At 44.4% G+C, this 20,956-nt stretch overlaps 1 protein-coding gene across 1 annotated transcript; it reads left to right on the top strand.

The window, feature by feature from the left end:
- The first annotated feature begins 3,781 nt into the window (after nucleotides 1–3,781).
- Nucleotides 3,782–19,734, top strand: xpc (xeroderma pigmentosum, complementation group C). The gene is made up of 14 exons (XM_056385675.1): nucleotides 3,782–4,104; nucleotides 5,951–6,499; nucleotides 6,631–6,727; nucleotides 7,291–7,375; nucleotides 7,469–7,626; nucleotides 8,127–8,247; nucleotides 8,348–8,437; nucleotides 10,250–11,059; nucleotides 11,196–11,356; nucleotides 14,163–14,244; nucleotides 15,494–15,625; nucleotides 16,295–16,464; nucleotides 17,321–17,414; nucleotides 18,561–19,734. Exons 1-14 carry the CDS (start codon nucleotides 3,969–3,971, stop codon nucleotides 18,894–18,896), a joined length of 3,021 nt encoding a protein of 1,006 aa, XP_056241650.1. The 5' UTR covers nucleotides 3,782–3,968; the 3' UTR covers nucleotides 18,897–19,734.
- Nucleotides 19,735–20,956: the final 1,222 nt, after the last annotated feature.

The raw sequence follows: 20,956 nt of genomic DNA, 5'->3' as shown, positions 1-20,956 counted from the left end.
TTATTCAAAGGGAGGTTGTTGTTGTTTTTAACAAAGAGGATTAGGGCCACATGGGAATTTTTCTTTTTTAAGAATCCTGAGGAAAAAAAGTCAGAATTCTTTGTTTTTTATCAAGTTTTACTGAATAAAAACTGCATGATGAAGGACGGGAAACGTGTTCATTAGTAATCTCAGAATTCTGAGTTTAAAGTCAGAATTTAAAAAGATCTAATAAAAAGGAACATGTGGCCCTCGTCCTCGTCCTAACATCCAGACAGCAGGATTCACACCGACACAGATTTACACTGATGTGTGTTCGTCTGTGAAACCAAAAGAAAACTCTCAGCTGTTCGTCTCGACAGTCTGACATTTCATTCATTTACACAAGAAGAAAAATGTGTTTAAATTTAGAGAAAAAATACACATCAACTGGTTTTATTAGGAGAGTAAAATTAATAAAAACTCAGTTTGTAGATGATAAAGATTTAACCTGTATTTTCAGTCCTCTCTGGTCTGAGCTCAGACAGTCTCTTTCTTTCTTTCTTTCTTTCTTTCTTTCTTTCTTTCTTTCTTTCTTCAAGGTTTAGACATCCTTGAGGGGAGCAGGTATGTGGATTAGACTGTTTGTGCCCTTGGAGAAACTGAGGGAGGGAAAGTGGTGAAGGAGACGAAGGTAGAGCGTGATGATGGAGGATGGAGACAGTGGGGAGGTAAAGGACAGATCTGTGACTGCATCATCTAAAATATGTAAAATTCTTCAAGTTCTCAGGAGGAAATCTTGCACATCACACACCAGGGTTGGTTCTGCATCAGTGGGAGTCCAGCTCCTGGGAGACGACGCTGTGGGGAGGAAAAGCTCAGACGTCTTATCGGGGTGGATGTGAAACACCTCAACATCGGGTGACATCACTCGTCCTGGATGAGGCTTCAGGTGTTCTCCCTCTAACTCACACTCACACTGTCTCCTGGTCAGTCAGCTGATCAGTCCTCAGCCCAGTATGATGCTGTGTTCCCAGTAAACCCAGTGTTCCCAGTCTGCAGGACCCAGTGTCGTCCTCCACCTGTTCTTATCCTGTTTTCCAGTTTTCCAGGCCTCAATGTCGTATCATCTGACTGTGTGTGTGTGTGTGTGTGTGTGTGTGTGTGTGTGTGTGTGTGTGTGTGTCCTTGCTGTTAAAGCCAGTCTTCCCAATGCTCAGTGCGCTGTATGGCTTTTTATTCCTATCTGACTGTACTGATGGTTCATATAGGGATGGAAGCCATGCACCGCGCTGGGAACGCAGCGCACTGGATCATGGACTCAAGCCCTGTCACCTTACACACACGCACACACACACACACTGCACACACACACGCACACACACTGCACACTCAGAGGGCAATAAATGCATGCACACATCCAGGAGAGCGTGAAGTGAAAACCTGTCAGACAGAAATATGGAAACACATGCTCTGCACACATAAACATGCAGTCATTTATGCGTATGCATGCAGCAGGTATATGCATATGCATGTTGCTTTACACACACACACACACACACACACACACACACACACACACACACACTCAGGGCAGGGGGTGGTGCCCTGGTCCCATCAGGCCTCGACTGCAGCGAGTCAGTCTGAAGCTGTTGGACTGTGTCAGCTGACAGACAGCTCTCTGAAGTGAAACACATACATCTGCCACAGAATCTCAACGTGATCAATACAGATCCAAACACAACAGAATCAACATGAAACTGATCCCAAATGAAGCAAATGGATTCAGAGTGAAGAAGCAGGAGAGTCACAGACACGTCGCACAATAACAAGATGGAGATTTCATCCAGTCACGTCCTGTACTCACTTCGTTCTTTATTCAGGCTCCCAGTGGGATGAAGAGAGCATCCCAGCATGCACTGGGTGAAAGACAGTGAATCTCTGGAGACATGGCCGACACACACACACGCACACACACACACACACAGACGACTGTAAACACATTCACATCTGAAGCCAGTTCAGAGTCTGAATTCCTCCTGACACGTGAGAAAGATCTTGTTGTTAGTGACTCCAGTTACAAAAACACGACATTGATAAGACCTTCAGAACAGAGTGGAGTCACATCAGTGATGGTCACACACCGTAAACCCCCCCCCATCCATGACATGACAGTTTATTAAGTCTGCACAAATGGTCACGACTGTCAAAATGACATAAAACTTTATATTCGCTTGATTTGTTTAAGTTAAGTCAACGATTTTTAACATTTCACTTTGACTTAATTTTATTTAAACTTATAAAGTTGAGGCAGCTTAATTTGTTCTAATTTTATGTAATTAAAATACAAATTATTTTATCATTTGACTGGAGATTTTGTGTCAAACTGACAAAAATCTCCAGTCAAAAGTTACGACACATTAGTTTTAAACATAAACTTCCTGTTTATGTAACATATAATCAAATGCTCAATAAACACAAATTATTTTGTGGTGTGATTAAAAGTCATGTTGAACTGACAGATTTCCAGTCAGACAAAGGTCATGTGATTCATTTATTTTGTATTTAGTCACACATTCATAAAATGAAGAAAACACAACTACATTTTAACTTAAGTGGATATAAAGTCAACATGACTTTAAACTAATAGTTATATTTACTTATTTTTTCAAGCCAATCGGTTTCCTAGATTTCGTTTTAAGTCATCAACTTGTCAGATTTTACAATAATTACAAAATAGGTGATTTTGTCAGATAGTTGTCTCTTGCTCTGTGCACACTGTAGTCTATTCATCATCCTGAAGTAAAATCTTTACCTGAATTTATCCCTTTTTTCTTTTGTTCTTTCATTTCTTTTTGTCTGATTTTTGTTTTGTAACAGCAGCTCTGAGGTAAAGAGAAAAACCACATTCACAATTCAAGACAAAGTGACACAATCCCTGATGATTTACACATTAGAAGACGACATCAATAATGAAGTCACTTTGAGAAAGTTTATATATCACACCTCACTCACCACCATTAGCATTCAGAGCACAGGCTGCCATACTGTCCGTGGTGTAAGATTAACCTGAGACTTGCTTTAGTGATCGATCACATGGATTTTATTTTGTTGGATGTATTAATATCAGCTTAATCAGCAGCTTGAAATGTGAACTGGTTTGAAATGTCAAAATAAAAGCTTTAGTTCAGATTCTCTTGACATGGATTCAGGAATGAAAAACATTAGATTTAATGAAACATGTACAAACTCTGGTGCAGTTTTTTGCATGGAGTTTTTCTACTGTTCATTTCACTGTGATAGTACAGAAGGCCGCTGCTGCCCGATGATTGTGGAGCCAAACCTCATGAATGTCGTTATATGTGTCTCGGAAGAAACTCAAAGCTGACATGATGACATTTTAATATCAGGTGAAGAGCTGGAGACAGACTCGACAACAAACAAAAAGTTTGAGTTTAAGTTCCCTGTGCTTTTTTTATTTAGTTATTTTTTAAGGAATTTATCTTTTTACATTTCCTTTTCATTTCGTCCTTTTTTGTTGTTTCACTTCTGTCATTTAAATTCTTCTTTTATGTGCTGTTGTATCACCTCAATTACTGCACCTTCCCTTTGATCAATGAAAAAATAATTACATAAATAAATGAATGAATGAATAAATTAGTTAATTAATTAATTAATTAATAAATAAATAAATACATTTTTAAAAAGTAGTTAAGCTTCAAATGCAGCACCACACCGCCCCCTGGTGTAGGAACAGTGTATTACAACGCTCCAAAACACTACAGCCGATATGCAAGTGCAACATTATTGGCGGCGAAGAAGACGGAGCGGATGTGACGTCAGAGTCCGGCCTCCAAAACAACCGGAGCACAATTTTCTTGTTATGAAAGAGTGATATGTTGGATAACCGCCGTGTGGTTGATCTTACACAACAGCAGCGAGGACCCGGAGGAGCTGGAGAACTTCCGGTCGTCTGGTTTAGTCAGAAGACGTCTGAAGAAAGTTGCTGAATGAGAAAAGACAGAGACACAAACATGGCGAAGAGGAGAGCGGGAACGGAGACCGAGGCCGGTACAAAGAAACCGAGGCAGGTGCCGAAGACGAAGGGCAGCGCCGCTAAAGAGAGAGAGAAGAAGAAAGATGCAGGTAGGAAGAGTCAGTCTGAGCTGCCCCGTTATTTACGAACACACCTGAACACACCTGAACTCTGCAGCCAGGAGTGAATAAAGCTGAAGCTTCGCTGTAAACAGCTGTTTATCTGTGAGGGAGAAACTGACTGAAGATGGTCAGTTTGTTCCAACAGTAAACACAGAGTCAGGCTGTTCGATGACGAAGGAAGCAAGAACTGCATAATATTTTTATTCTTTGTATCTGGTCGTAGTGTTATAAATAAAATATGTAATATCAACTGTAATAAATTAAATTATTGTCCCAAAACATTAAGTGATTCAGCTGATTTTTATCTCTGTTGTCATGACATCAGATAAATCTTTTGGCACATGTTTTTGTTATTTGCTTCAAGTCAGAACAACAACAAAACTTTGAGAGAGGATAACATCCCATAAATGTGTCATGATGATGATGAATCCCAGCCCAGTGCTGGTGAGCAATGATCCAGTTTATTTAGAGCAGATTCACTTTAACTTATTATGTTAATCCTGTCAGCTGCTGTGAGGAAGCCGGGGTCGTCTGGGTGAAGAAGCCCTAAATGTGAAAGGTGTTTGCTTCGTGTTTGTGTGTCAGGTTGAGAGAAACAGTCTGTGAGCGGCTGCAGCTGCAGGATGAACGTCCTGGTTACTGGAGTGAAGCTGCTGCTCCACTTCTTCAAAACCTGAAACATGGTTTTTGTGAAAAACAGATGTTTGTCTGATTCTGTTTTTAACACTGTGTCACACATCATTCACGTCACATCTGTGTCTTTGTCCTGCTGTTGTGTCTCAGTTCATGTGTTTGTGTATCCGTCTCTTGTCTCAGAGCAGCAGCGTTACTGACACCAGGCTCAGTCTGTTGTAGGACTGAATCATAGGAAAACAAGACGGGAAGATATCGGGATTATTTTGGCAGATATTGTGATAGGAGTCGTGATTTCAGTTGGAATTGTAATTTCTGCTTTTCATTTTAACAGAAAACAAACAATGATTTGTACCAAACATTTCCCTTTCCGTCTGGAGAATATGATTTACAGGCGTCTCTGTAGCATCACAACACACAACACGTCATTTATGATCTGTTGAGACACATTTCATCTCTATCAAAAAAACTGCAGCGTTGATTTGGATATTGCATTTGTCCATATAGTGACTTTGATCATTTTTCAGCCCTAATTTGCTTTAAACAAATGGTACCGTGGTTGAGATGGTTACCTTTTTATTCCTCTCATCTGTCAAAGACAAATGATTCATAAACAGTGACAATAATTCACATAAATCTTTCTGTTGGAGGACGACCATCCCCGCAGTTTCCTGTGGCCCCTCCCCCAAAGACTGTGAGGTCACAGTTTTTTTGTTTATTTTGTTTGTTTTCATTTTAAATATGACTCTGTAAAAATCAGTGCAGAGGTCTGTGACACTTCTTCTTCTTCTTCATCTTCTTTGTTCAGGGTTAGTGATTAGACGCGCTCGCATTAATATGGTCGAGCTTCATTGATGGTAAATATATCAGCTGTAAACATAATAACAATAATAAGCTTTACTTATACAGCACCTTTTAAAACACAGTTACAACCTGCTTTGCAAGACAAGAGAAAATTGAGGACAAACAATAAAAATTAATGATAAAAACACTGTTGAAAGGTTTTCCAACTTTGAGGAGGAGATAGAGGAAAAAGAGATAAAACAATCTAAAGTCAATCCATAAAATTAGATCAAGGAGGGTTACTTTATATTATTTATTTATTTATAGCATAAGCTAAGAAAAAGTGTGAAGAAGAAAACTGAAAACTAAACCAGTGAGTCTGCATCATCGCTCAGTCGCAGTCTGTCTGTTCATCCAGGTAACGGCATCACAGAGAAAGAGGACACGCTTGAGAGGAAGGTCAACGCCAAGAAACGTCAGTCCTCAAAACCACCAGAGAGAAACAACTCTCCCGCCAAGACCAGCGCCAAGACCAGCGCCAAGACCAGCGCCAAGACCAGCGTCAAGACCAGTGACAAGACCAGCGTCAAGACCAGCGTCAAGACCAGTGACAAGACCAGCTCCAAGACCAGCGACAAGACCAGCATCAAGACCAGCTCCAAGACCAGTGACAAGACCAGCTCCAAGACCAGTGACAAGACCAGCGTCAAGACCAGCTCCAAGACCAGTGACAAGACCAGCTCCAAGACCAGTAAATACTTCCAGTCACCAGTGAAGCAGCAGGAGATCGATAGTGAAGATGAGTTTGACATGATGACATCACCACCACCTGTGGTTAAAGTGAACGCCAAGAAACCGGAGAGAGAAGAGAAGGAGGAGGCGGAGGAAGAGGAGGAGGAGGAGGAGGAGATGGAGGAGGAGGAGGAGGACAGTGAGGAAGACGAGGATGATTGGGAGGAAGTGGAAGGTAAAGATCAGTAAAAAAAATTCTGTTAGTCTGTTGAGTGTGTATTACATCTCCACTGTTTTGTAATTGTGTGTGTGTGTGTGTGTGTGTGTGTGTGTGTGTGTGTGTGTGTGTGTGTGTGTGTTGATCAGAGCTGGCTGAGCCGCTGGGTCCAGTTGAACCTCCAGAACCCGTCCTCCCCTCGGAGCCCGTGGAGATCGAGATCGAGACTCCGGAGGTCAGACGGAAGTGAGTGACGTTTTCACACATTAGATTATTTTACAACAGTATTTATTTCTACAAACCTTTTCAAGGTAATTATTCATATTTACAAAATCAGTATTGTGATTAAAATATATTTATAAAGACCATGTGAATGTATTCATAAAATCATCGTAACATATAAAGAGATTTATTTAATAATTGATGGCAATATGAAATTAGATTAATCTGTTATTGTACAAATTAATCAATATATGTATTTGAATAATACAAATAAATATTGACACATACCAAAGATCAACAGCTTTAACTTCCTCTGTTGAGTTTTCACTGGCTTCATTCAACAGGAAATCATTTGTTTATGATCAATAAAACTTTAATATTCAATCCAGACAGAATTAAATATTTGAAGTCTTGGATTACGGTGTTTGAAAGCTGCGTCTTCACATCGTGTTTTAAGGAACTGAACATGAACCTCAAATGAGTTTGTGTGACACTTTCTGTGTCTTGTGTATTTTAATAAACTGAGTTCATTTTAGATTTTCATGGATATTTATGTCTCTGTTTAACCGTCACTTCTGATTGGCCAGGCAGAAGAGAAAGGCGGAGTTTGAAACGTACCTGAGGAGGATGATGAACAGACACAAGAAAGACCTGCTGATAGACATACACAAGGTGAAAACACACACCGTGTGAGTGTGTGTGTGTGTGTGTGTGTGTGTGTGTGTGTGTGTGTTGACTGCAGTAAACCTCAGGTGTGTCTCTCAGGTTCACCTCATGTGCCTCATCGCCAGCGGGATGTTTCGTAACCGTGTGTGCAGCGAACCCGACCTGCTGGCCGTCACTCTGTCGCTGCTGCCCCCCCACTTCGGCCTGGTTGCTAAGGAACGCATCGACCACAACTACCTCTCTGGACTGCTCAGATGGTGAGAGCCTGACACGTGTGAGATGTTAATTATGTTTTATTTAAATCATCCTCATCTGTAAATCACAGCTGTCTTACATAAATAACCACAAACGAACAACAACATCTAATATCGATCGAGCTTCAGCATCGAAAGAAGATTAAAGGATGAAATTAATAAATTAGAAACCGCTCGATACGATCACAACCAACCTTCTTCTTAAAGTAATAAATCTTTTCCCGAACAAAATAATCAGATGAATAATAAAACTATCTTTTCTGTAACGCCTTCACCTGATATCAGAGTGTTACACATCTTTTCAACTTCCAACTTCAAGTGATTGTTAATTTTGATTTATCTTGTTTCCTGTCGAACTGACGGCGTCGTCCTCCCACCGTTCTTCTTCTGCTTCCAGTCTTTTCCTGCAGCAGAGATCAGCTGATCGCATGAACAGATCCGTCCCTACATTTCAATAACCTGCAGATGAGTCATAAGTTTCACCACCAACTTCTTCTGTCCAGGTTCAGAGCAACGTTCACCCTCAACCCCAGTCTTCCCTGTGAGGAGCGTCCGGACCCCCGGGCTCTGCTGGAGAGGCGGCTGGCCAGCCTGTCAGCCAGGACCCACCAGGAGATGACTCATGTTGGTAGTTTGGGACCAGACTAATACACTGAATGAACTACAGGCCGTGAGTGAACACAGAGGGAGGGGCTGACGATGTTCCTGTGTTGTGTCTCTGCAGCTCTTCCTGCTCGTCCTCAGGTCTCTGCAGCTCTTCTGCCGATTGGTTCTTTCTCTGCAGCCGACCTCCTTCAAACCCCCGTCAGCCAAGGTACCGACAGCAGCTGTGTCCAATCAACACAGAGCTCTGTCTTTGACCCTTCCACCGCCGTCAGCTCTGAACGTCATCATGAACCTCATGTCGCCGACAGTGTTAGACTCTGGACTCATCTGATTGATTATTGATTCATCTGCTAATCGATTAATTATTTGATCTGTGAAATGTCACAAAATAGTGAAAAAAAAACAATCACAACTTTACAGGATGTAAACGACCAAGTTCAGAACACAGTGAAGGTGTTCAGTAGAGCTGCAGGGGATGCAGGTGATGCAGGTGATGCAGGAGCGGCAGGTGATGCAGGAGCTGCAGGTGATGCAGGTGATGCAGGAGCGGCAGGTGATGCAGGAGCGGCAGGTGATGCAGGATCTGCAGGTGATGCAGGATCTGCAGGTGATGCAGGATCTGCAGGTGATGCAGGATCTGCAGGTGATGCAGGAGCTGCAGGTGATGCAGGTGCTGCAGGTGCTGCAGGTGATGCAGGATCTGCAGGTGATGCAGGAGCTGCAGGTGATGCAGGAGCTGCAGGTGATGCAGGTGCTGCAGGTGCTGCAGGTGATGCAGGAGCTGCAGGTGATGCAGGAGCTGCAGGAGTGGCAGGTGATGCAGGTGATGCAGGAGATGCAGGTGATGCAGGTGATGCAGGAGCTGCAGGTGATGCAGGATCTGCAGGTGATGCAGGATCTGCAGGTGATGCAGGAGATGCAGGAGATGCAGGTGATGCAGGAGTGGCAGGTGATGCAGGTGATGCAGGAGATGCAGGTGATGCAGGTGATGCAGGAGCTGCAGGAGCTGCAGGTGATGCAGGAGCTGCAGGTGATGCAGGAGCTGCAGGTGATGCAGGAGCTGCAGGAGCTGCAGGTGATGCAGGAGCTGCAGGTGATGCAGGAGCTGCAGGTGATGCAGGAGCTGCAGGTGATGCAGGAGATGCAGGAGATGTAGGACCTGCAGGAGCTGCAGGTGATGCAGGTGATGCAGGAGCTGCAGGTGATGCAGGTGATGCAGGAGATGCAGGTGATGCAGGAGCTGCAGGTGATGCAGGAGATGCAGGTGATGCAGGAGCTGCAGGTGATGCAGGAGATGCAGGTGATGCAGGAGCTGCAGGTGATGCAGGAGATGCAGGTGATGCAGGAGCTGCAGGTGATGCAGGAGATGCAGGACCTGCAGGTGATGCAGGAGATGCAGGTGATGCAGGAGCTGCAGGTGATGCAGGAGCTGCAGGTGATGCAGGAGCTGCAGGTGATGCAGGAGATGCAGGACCTGCAGGTAGAACATAGTTCAGGCGAAGGCTCAGCCCGAGTTCAGTTTACTGTTGTGTCTTATATGACAGAGAGGAAGCAGCAAGTCTGACATTTGAGCTGGAGCCAAGAGAGTGAAGCACTTCTTCTTCTTCTTCTTCTTCTTCTTCTTCTTCTTCTTCTTCTTCTTCTTCTTAAATCTTTGCTTGAAAAATTATGAAACAGTTAATCGACTATTAAAATAGTTTTTCTGTCGATTAGCAAATCAATAAATCAATGAATTGTTTCAACCCTGTTAATATCAGGTTAATCAATTCCCCCTTGTAACTGAGATAACGTGCAGCATAGTCCTTTTTAACTTTCGACCAGATCTAGTTTTTGTAGTAAACTTGACGGGAACGTTGTTCATCAGAGGATCTAAAGCTCAGAAAAGATCTTTTAAAAGAGCATAAATGAAATTACAAAATGTTTTGTACGTATGTCTGGTATCCCTTTAGCAGCTGGGGACGTAGGAAACATATAATATAATCCTCATAACTCATACTGCTGCTTTACTTTAACTCACCAGGGCAAAGGGGCCACAACATCGACCGCTGTCCCAGGAAAGAGCCAAGAGACCCCCAAGACCTCCAAGACCCCCAAGACCCCCTCCCCCGAGCCGAAGGTCTCTCCTGGCTCCAAGAGACCGGCCGGAGCGAAGGGAGAGCGGGGAGGAAAGAGAGCAAAGAGGAAAGACATAAAGGAAGAGGAGGCGGAGGAGAAGGTTAAAACGTCAGGAGGACAGAGACCGAAGAACTCTAAACGCCGCAGTGTCGCCTCCAAGGTCAGCTACAAGGAGGAGAGCAACAGCGAGCAGGAGGAGGGGCTCAGCGACGAGGACGACTTTCAGGCGAGTGAGGAAGAGAGTGAAGATTCAGAGAGGGAGGAGAAATCCACGAGGAAGAACAACAAGAAGACTGCAGCTCCAAAGAGAAGGAGTGGGGGAGGGACAAAACAGGTAAAAGATGAAGGGGAGGAAGAGGAGGATGCTGATGAAGGAGAAGCAAAGCAAAGGAGCGGGAAGAAGAAGAAGAGGAGGGAGGGGCCTGGAGCGGACGAGTGGCTGGAGGTGTATCTGGAGAAAACGTCCTCCTGGGTTTGCGTGGATGTCGAGCACGGTGTCGGGATGCCTCACCTCTGCTCCCAGAATGCAACGGCGCCGGTGACGTACGTGGTGTCAGTGGACGGGGACGGGTTTGTGAAGGACATGGGGAGGAAGTACGACCCCACCTGGATGACGTCATCCAGGAAGAGGCGAGTGGACGACGACTGGTGGGAGGAAACACTCGAGCCGTTCCTGGGACCCGAGGATGAGCGGGACGTACAGGAGGACAAGGAGGTGAGACACACACACACACACACACACACACACACACACACACACACACACACACACACACACACACACACACACACACACACACAGCCTCATTAAACATGTGTTCTTATTAACGCTGAGTTTGTCTCCTCTCCAGCTGCAGAAGAAGCTCCTGAACAAACCTCTGCCCATCTCCATCAGCGAGTACAAGAACCACCCGCTCTACGCCTTGAAGAGACACCTGCTGAAGTATGAGGCCGTCTTCCCTCCAACAGCGTCGGTGCTGGGATACTGCAGAGGAGAGCCCGTCTACTCCAGGTCAGTCCCGCAGAGCAGGAGGCAGCTGTCGGTGCCTGGTCCTTAAATCATCGTTTGGACGATGAATTCAAAAATGGGAAAGCTGATATTTCCAGTGAAGCCAGTTGCTGTGTCCCAGTCCAGGATCTGGATCCTCCTTAGTCCAGCAAACACTGATGAGCTGATCGGTCCGTCCCTGTTTGTGAGAATCCCACAGTCTAGATTTCATGTGTTGTATTTTCACACACGTGCTTCTTCTCTGGTGAATCTCTCGATCTTTGAAAGATGAATATATTGAAATTTGTGATTGTTGTCCATCGTGTTTTAGTTTTTTTACTTTTTATTTATTTCTTATTTGTTTTTTAACATTTTTCATCTTATGAGAACAAGAGGCAACGAACAAACTAATAATTAACAGGAAAACAAACAAACACATGAGGTCATGATGATCAGGAGGTCGAGGCGAATCTTCCTAATTTAAAACAAAATATTTCACGTTACATACAACACTTATGACGGATGTCGGATCAAACGGTTTTCTCTCTGGAGTCGTAGAGACTCAGTCCTCTGCTGTAGAACATGCAGACGGGTCTCAGATGTCCCACACGGAGGGATGGGAATGTTGTGTTCATATTAAAACTCAGAGCTTTGTCCGTCATGTATTGAACTAAAACATCGACACTTGTTTTACAGCTTGTATCATAAACTTATGGACCTGGTTCAGTCTGGACCTGGTTCAGTCTGGACCTGGTTCAGTCTGGACCTGGTTCAGTCTGGACCTGGTTCTGTCTGGACCTGGTTCAGTCTGGACCTGGTTCTGTCTGGACCTGGTTCTGTCTGGACCTGGTTCTGTCTTGACCTGGTTCAGTCTGGACCTGGTTCAGTCTGAACCTGGTCCTGTCTGGATCTGGTTAGGTCTGGACCTGGTTCAGTCTGGACCTGGTTCTGTCTGGACCTGGTTCGGTCTGGACCTGGTTCAGTCTGGACCTGGTTCTGTCTGGATCTGGTTCAGTCTGGACCTGGTTCAGTCTGGACCTGGTTCTGTCTTGACCTGGTTCTGTCTGGACCTGGTTCAGTCTGAACCTGGTTCAGTCTGGACCTGGTTCTGTCTGGACCTGGTTCTGTCTGGATCTGGTTCGGTCTGGACCTGGTTCTGTCTTGACCTGGTTCTGTCTGGACCTGGTTCGGTCTGGACCTGGTTCAGTCTGAACCTGGTTAGGTCTGGACCTGGTTCTGTCTGGACCTGGTTCAGTCTGGACCTGGTTCAGTCTGGATCTGGTTCTGTCTGGATCTGGTTAGGTCTGGACCTGGTTCTGTCTGGACCTGGTTCTGTCTGGACCTGGTTCAGTCTGGATCTGGTTCGGTCTGGACCTGGTTCTGTCTGGACCTGGTTCAGTCTGGATCTGGTTAGGTCTGGACCTGGTTCAGTCTGGACCTGGTTCAGTCTGGACCCGGTTCTGTCTGGACCCGGTTCGGTCTGGACCTGGTTCGGTCTGGACCTGGTTCAGTCTGAACCTGGTTCTGTCTGGACCTGGTTAGGTCTGGACCTGGTTCTGTCTGGACCTGGTTCTGTCTGGACCTGGTTCAGTCTGGATCTGGTTCGGTCTGGACCTGGTTCTGTCTGGACCTGGTTCAGTCTGGATCTGGTTAGGTCTGGACCTGGTTCAGTCTGGACCTGGTTCAGTCTGGACCTGGTTCTGTCTGGACCCGGTTCGGTCTGGACCCGGTTCGGTCTGGACCCGGTTCAGTCTGAACCTGGTTCTGTCTGGACCTGGTTAGGTCTGGACCTGGTTCTGTCTGGACCTGGTTCAGTCTGGATCTGGTTCGGTCTGGACCTGGTTCTGTCTGGACCTGGTTCAGTCTGGATCTGGTTAGGTCTGGACCTGGTTCAGTCTGGACCCGGTTCAGTCTGGACCCGGTTCTGTCTGGACCCGGTTCTGTCTGGACCCGGTTCGGTCTGGACCCGGTTCGGTCTGGACCTGGTTCGGTCTGGACCTGGTTCGGTCTGGACCTGGTTCAGTCTGAACCTGGTTCTGTCTGGACCTGGTTAGGTCTGGACCTGGTTCTGTCTGGACCTGGTTCTGTCTGGACCTGGTTCAGTCTGGATCTGGTTCGGTCTGGACCTGGTTCTGTCTGGACCTGGTTCAGTCTGGATCTGGTTAGGTCTGGACCTGGTTCAGTCTGGACCCGGTTCAGTCTGGACCTGGTTCTGTCTGGACCCGGTTCGGTCTGGACCCGGTTCAGTCTGGACCTGGTTCAGTCTGGACCTGGTTCAGTCTGAACCTGGTTCTGTCTGGACCTGGTTAGGTCTGGACCTGGTTCTGTCTGGACCTGGTTCAGTCTGGACCTGGTTCAGTCTGGACCTGGTTCTGTCTGGACCTGGTTCAGTCTGGACCTGGTTCAGTCTGGACCTGGTTCAGTCTGAACCTGGTTCTGTCTGGACCTGGTTAGGTCTGGACCTGGTTCTGTCTGGACCTGGTTCTGTCTGGACCTGGTTCAGTCTGGACCTGGTTCTGTCTGGACCTGGTTCTGTCTGGACCCGGTTCAGTCTGGATCTGGTTCAGTCTGGACCCGGTCCTCTGAAGGAGACTCCTCAGCAGGACACTGACCTCTACACCTGCATGTTGGAGTTGATCGTGGTTGTGAGCGTCAGTGTCCAGCAGGTGGTGCTGTGTGACAGCTGCTGGTTACTGTCTGTTAGACTCTGTTCATAATGAACTACAGTAAACACATCAGACATGGATGTGAACCTGGTGTTAGAAAATCAGTGAAATGAAAAGGGGATTAGTTGAATGTTTTCTCAGTGGTGTTTGATGTTTCTCTGCAGAGACTGTGTTCACACCCTCCACTCCAGAGACACATGGCTGAAAGAAGCTCGGACTGTCAGACTCGGAGAAGAGCCGTACAAAGTGAGAGAGGAGTTTTCTTCTTGTTTGTTCCTCTTCCAACAATTCTCTTCTCTCAGTTAGTTTCTGTCTTATTTCTCTTCCTCTTTAACTGCAGATCTTTACTGACTCGTGACTGCTGTAAACAAAAAAGAGGAACCACTTCAGGAACAGTTAACCTCAGAATGAAATCCCTCTTAATGAAGTGTAATCAACACTCCACTGGTTTCCCTGTGACAGAGTTAACCACCATCAGAAATCCATCTTTCAACTTCCACCAGACACGTTTTAAACTGAACTTCAACTGCTCTGATTCATATTTAGTTTCACATGTTTTCTCACATAAAAACCGGGTCTGAAGCTCATCTCCTCCTACTTCCTGATTGAGCCTGGAGCCCCGCCCACCACCTGCTGGCTCCAGGTGGACAGGTGAAAGAGCATCAAGATGGTGAGAGGAGGAAACATCAGAGAGACTCAGTCAGACCCAGACTCAGAGGAGGAGTCTGAGACCAGAACCAGAGACTAGCAGACGGGTCAGAACCGTTAGCTAGTTAGCATCTTCTCAGAACCGTTAGCATAGTTAGCACTTTTCAGAGCAGTTAGCTAGTTAGCGTCTTTTATTTGTTTTTGTTGTTTGTTAGCTTGTAGCTGGCAGCGGCTGACAGTGTTAGCGGTCGTGCTAATGGGTTGCAAAGAGCAGGTTGAACTTTGTGGTTTTCATTCAGTTTAAGAGGAAACCTGCTTCTTCTCCTGCAGAGGAGAAACAGACCAGATGTTTTAGACTCAGTTCAGCCTCACATTAAATAAAGTTTCATTTCTTTACATGTGCGGCTTTAAGCTCTTGTCATTGGCCTGATGAATGATTAATGAGACTGTGTGTTGATGTCAGTTATTAACATAATTTCCAGCTGAACTCAGAATGGGTTTTTTATTAAGGCAGTGACGTTTTGCTGAGAGCAGATGTATTGAATCTGTTGGGGAGTAATTATTCTATTAAATCTCAGTTTGTCTGTATTGGATCAATGAACTGACATTAGTGACAAGATGGCTGACAGCAGGAACCGTGAGAGCTGCAGGAACACAAACACAGAGGATCATCTGTGTGTTTCCATCTTCACACTCGGACAGAGACATGATGTTGTGGTTTCAGTTGATTATCCAGACTGACGTGTCCGAGTCAGTCCAGATTAGAAAGTGTTTGGTGGTTGTTTGAACTGAGTGGAGGAGATAACGACAACAGAAGAAGAATCACGTCATTGTGTCTCTCTGTCAGATGGTGAGGGGTTTCTCTAATCGCTCCCGTAAAGCCAGGATGATGTCTGAGCAGAAGGACGAGAACGACCTGCCGCTGTTCGGAGAGTGGCAGACTGAAGAATACCAACCTCCTGTCGCTGTGGACGGGAAGGTAACTGTCAATCAGAACTGTGAGGAAAAACAGTCATTAAAAATAATAATATAATAATGATAATAAGAGTCACTGTAGCAGCAAATATTATGAAGATACAGCAAATAAACTAAATCAGAAATCAAATACAGAATATCAGATTTATCAGATTATAACCAAGGAGTTGTTTGGTATTTGTGTTTGATAAATGATCTAAACTAATAATCAGTTATCAGAACTGTGATTGATTGGTTGTCTGTGTAACAACAGTTTCTCAGTTGAAGTAACAGCTGACTGGTTGAGGAGACAGACAGCTCCGATGTCCAATCACTGACTTCTCTTTATTGTTTACAAGCTCTTCAGGATCTGAGGGATAAAAGAAAAACCATCATCAAAGGAAATAACTGTACAACTGTAAATAAATCAATCATATGGCCAACGGTCCGATTCTAATCAGGATCAAACATTTCTATTATTAATTATATAAAGACACAACTGATAAAGATGAATTAGGACACACAGAAAATCATCCTGTAAATCTATAAAGCTACTTTCTCTCTCAGGTTGGATTTACATTAGTATATGAATATTTACAGATCTTCATTTAACACTCGCACACTGTTAATTAATTGACTGACCTCGTTAGTGCAGTCTAGTGTTGTTGACCTGTCTCTCTATCCGTCCCTTCAGGTTCCCCGTAACGACTACGGTAACGTGTACCTGTTTAAGCCCTGTATGTTACCGGTGGGCTGTGTTCACCTCAGGCTGCCCAACCTGCACCGTGTGGCCCGGAAGCTGGACCTGGACGCCGCCCCCGCCGTCACCGGCTTCGACTTCCATGGAGGATACTCGCACGCTGTGTAAGATGTCACCGAGGAACCTCCCACCAGTTAAACACACTGAAGTGTCAGAATGTGATCAGTATGAGAGCAGTTTGTCTTAGTCCTGAGACTCACAGACAAACAGACACACTGACACACAGACCAACAAACAAACAGACAAAGACACACAGACAAACAGACACAGACACACTGACAAACAGACAAAGACACACTGACACACAGACACAGACCAACAGACAAACAGACACAGACACACTGACAAACAGACACAGACACACTGACAAACAGACAAAGACAAAGACACACAGACAAAGACACACAGACAAACAGACAAACAAACACACAGACAAACAGACAAAGACACACAGACAAACAGACAAACAGACACACAGACAAACTGACAAACAGACACACAGACAAACAGACAGACACCTGTATTGACTGCATCTGATTTGTTGTGTTTTTTAATGTCAGTGTTTTTAATATTTTCTTTCCTCTGAGTTTTCCAACCACTGTGAGGACACACGTACATCATTATCTCTTCATCATAGTACATTATCATACACAGAGGTCTTTCAATGTGCTGAACAGAGATAAAAGAAACACAACCATAGAAGTTAAAAGCACCATACGAAAACAATAGAAAACGCAGATTATAAAACAGATAATATCTAATTATCTAATGTGTCTGAGTTGTTCTCAGTGAAGAACTTAATGTCATCATGTTACAGAAGCTGCTGACGGTAAAACCAGAGTCTGAACTTTGTTAAAGCTGCTCTCAGGACATGAAGAGTTCCTCTACTACTGACGACAGAAGGAAAGATGGAGTCGTTGGAAAATGTAGGAAACGTGACGTTTGTATTTCCTGTTTCAGGACCGATGGTTACATCGTGTGTGAGGAGCACGAGGAGATTCTCAGAGCGGCCTGGGTGGAAGAACAAGAGCTGCAGAAACAGAAGGAGAAGGAGGTGTGTGTGTGTGTGTGTGTGTGTGTGTGTGTGTGTGTGTGTGTGTGTGTGTGTCTGTGTCTGTGTGTGTGTCTGTGTGTGTGTGTGTGTCTGTGTGTGTGTGTGTGTGTCTGTGTGTGTGTGTGTGTGTGTCTGTGTGTGTGTGTGTCTGTCTGTGTGTGTGTCTGTGTGTGTCTGTGTGTGTGTGTGTGTGTGTGTGTGTGTGTGTGTGTGTCTGTGTGTGTGTGTGTGTGTCTGTGTGTGTGTGTGTGTGTGTGTCTGTGTGTGTGTGTGTGTGTCTGTGTGTGTGTGTCTGTGTCTGTGTGTGTGTGTGTGTGTGTGTGTGTGTGTGTGTGTGTGTGTGTGTGTGTGTGTGTGTGTGTGTGTGTGTTCCTTTGTGGGATTTATTTGAGCTCATTTGGGGATTACAGATTAGAAACTCTTTCTCTGAACATATTTATCAAACTGCTGAAATTAAAAATTTGGACTCTTTGAAAGATGAAAGTAAAAATCCTTCACTTTGACTCCGACTCACAAACATAAATTCTCTTAAATCTCAGAGAGCTACAGACGTTCTGTGTTTTTATCTCTGTTTATTTATTCCATTATTTGGGGTTTTATCTGTTCTCTGTAGTTTTAATTTCACTTTATTGTTCTGAATAGTTTTATCTGGATTTTCTGATGTGAACTTGGTAACTTTGGATTATACCTTTTTCTTTTTTCAAATTATTACAATTATTATTTACACTCACTGTTTAAGTATCTTCAATGTTGCTGCACTAAATTCTCTTTATTACATGATGTTTTATTTCATCCCTATTTATAAAGTTTCATACATTAAACCTTATGAATATATTAGATTAATGTTAATTATTCCTGGAGATTTAAAGATTTCACACACATGAATTTAAAAATATATAAATAGACACAGTATGTTCTTGCAGAATAACATAGCACTGAATAAACTGTGCAGATGTCTGTATGTATGTATGTTAATGTAGAATGTAGATGTGGGGTCAGTCTATATTTCTGAGTGTGTTTTATTCCTCTGAGCAGATGTGTGATGAATCTAAAGGAGGAAGTCACTCGTTAAAACGTTTTAAAAGCAAATCCAGTTCTTTGAAACCTTGAAAACCACGTCATCTCTTCTTTTCTTCCACTCTCCAGAAAAAGGAAAAGAGGGCGATCTCCAACTGGACTCTGCTGGTGAAAAGTCTCCTGATCGGAGAGAGACTGAAGCAGCGCTACGGTAAGAAGAACCAGGGGCTGGGGGGCCTCGCTCACGGAGACGACGTCGGGGGTCTTTCATCTGACGAGGAGGCAGCGGGTGAGGGCGGAGGCCCCGGAGCGATGACCGCATCTGAGACTCTGGCCATGTCCTGGCCCCAGAACAGACAAGCTGAGGAGGACGGAGGGAGCGGCAGCGGCCTGAAGAAGAAGACGACCACGAAACGAGAGAAGAGAGGACAAGAGAAACATCTGTTCCCCTTCGAAAAAGTGTGAAGTCAGAGATCAGACACTAAACTCTCAGAGCTGTGAGACGTTCATCACTCTACTGTCAGAAAACACTTGATTTACTGCTGCTGAGATCAAGTCCTTCCGGACCTGTGAAGCACCGAGGAGCGTTTCCTTCATTTCATCTTTTAATAGGCGGTAAAAATAGGAATTGTAAAAAAAGAATTTATAAATAAATCGATTGTCCATTAATTAATACTTCAGATTTCAAAATGGGTTTACATGAACGGCATAAAACTCATTGAAGAAACAATTTCCAAATACATTTATTAATTCATGAATGAATAATAACCAGTTTATTTAATGATCTTTATGCTGTTTTTGTAAATCATTTTGAAATCTACAGTATTTATTGATGGATTATTTGCTCATTTCTAAACTTTTTTACAATAACTCTTTTTAATGCCTTTTAAAATATGAAACTAAGGAAATGTTTAATCTCTTTTCCTGTGACATGCTCCTCCGTGGAAAAGAAGGTGCAACAGATTTGAAAACATCTGGTCGACCATGAAACCTCCGGATATAACACTAAGACGAGGAGGAGGATGACGAAGGCCAGAAGGTTTTGTAATGAACGGATTTTTAGACTCATCACTTTCTTCCAGTGCTGCAAATATATTCATGAAACCTGCACTACCAATGAACACACTCCCATCAGGTCACCTGCTGCATGTAATAGAGATCTACAGCAGGTGTTCAGGCACCTGTGATGGAAACATGGAGGGTCAGTGTCAAATCCAGCAGGTGAAAACAAACTCAACATGGATGTCAGAACAGGAAGTGGCCTTCAGTCCCGTGTGTGTTTAACACATAAAGGCCCAGTTCACACCTGGTACTAACATCTGTCTCAGGTGATCTGATCACCGGGGGTCGGCTCTTAGTTCAGGTGAAGCTTTCACCCGAGACGCCTTGAAGACACATCTGAGATCCGATGAGTCAGACCACATTCAGAGTTCGTCTGGACCACGAGACCACATTCCTTTAGCAGTGTGAACGTGAACGTGCCTAAGGTCACACTGAAGGACCGCCTCCTCCACTGACGTCCTCTGCCTCAGTCTGATTAGTCCAACACACAACAACACATACCTGTTTATTCGTTTATAAAGCAGGAAGTGAAATCGATCACCAGTGTTCACTGAGACGCTGAACACTGGTGATCGGATCACCTGAGACCGATGTTAATACCAGGTGTGAGCAGATGTGAACAGATGTGAACAGGGACACAGACACACTGCTGGTCATTTTACCCAGAAGTCTTTGATACACTCAGTTTTCCACGGTTGTGCTCCGGTGCAGCGCTGGGCTGAGTCCGGTTCGGTTCAGAACATGAACATCTTATGTCGGCTTGTGTGGAAAATAAACTAAAGTGTGTGTGTGTGTGTGTGTGTGTGTGTGTGTGTGTGTGTGTGTGTGTGTGTGTGTGTGTGTGTGTGTGTGTGTGTGTGTGTGTGTGTGTGTGTGTGTGACAGACTCCCTCTCACTGCAGTGGCTGCATCAGAACCACAGCAACACTTAAAGCTGAGCTCTGTCTCCACAGGTTCCTCCATCACCAGCTCAGACCTTCTTACTGACCTGTTCATGTTTTAGCCTCAACCACTTTGCACTTTTGAGTTGATGTAGCAGACTTTGGGGTGAAGTGTCTCTGTCTTGATTTCTCACTGATACTTCACTTCCCTTTTTCCTCTCCTTCGTTGTTCGGCTGCCGTATCCTCGGAGCGTCACTTGTTTCTGATGTTTTCTCACTTACGTCACCGTTTCACATCGTCTGTCCACACGTGTTCGTACAGCAGCTGATGGATGTTTAAAGGAGGAAGCTGCTGTTTTCATATGAAAAGTATTTTTGTAAGAAATGTTTAAATACAATTTAAAGAGCAAAACACCAAAATTAATGTTTTAGTCTTTTTTTCTGACATTTATAAAAGCAACATTAACAAATCAACATTATCAAGGTTAGTATAAAAAGCTGTTCTATTCTGTCTGTTGTTACTCAAATGATCATGATGCATCCTTTTTCAAATCATCAATAGTCACAGTTTCAGTAAATTAAC

The sequence above is a fragment of the Seriola aureovittata genome, chromosome 9 (assembly GCF_021018895.1).
Source record: "Seriola aureovittata isolate HTS-2021-v1 ecotype China chromosome 9, ASM2101889v1, whole genome shotgun sequence".
Classification (NCBI taxonomy): domain Eukaryota; kingdom Metazoa; phylum Chordata; class Actinopteri; order Carangiformes; family Carangidae; genus Seriola; species Seriola aureovittata.
Note: the sequence above shows the minus strand (reverse complement) of the source record. Positions and strands in the feature narration are given on the sequence as shown.

Coding starts and splice junctions, on each gene's coding strand:
- xpc (XM_056385675.1), top strand. CDS start 3,969: ATGAGAAAAGACAGAGACACAAACATGGCGAAGAGGAGAGCGGGAACG. Junction 6,728..7,290: donor ACTCCGGAGGTCAGACGGAA/GTGAGTGACGTT, acceptor CTGATTGGCCAG/GCAGAAGAGAAAGGCGGAGT. Junction 14,245..15,493: donor TCGGAGAAGAGCCGTACAAA/GTGAGAGAGGAG, acceptor TCTCTCTGTCAG/ATGGTGAGGGGTTTCTCTAA.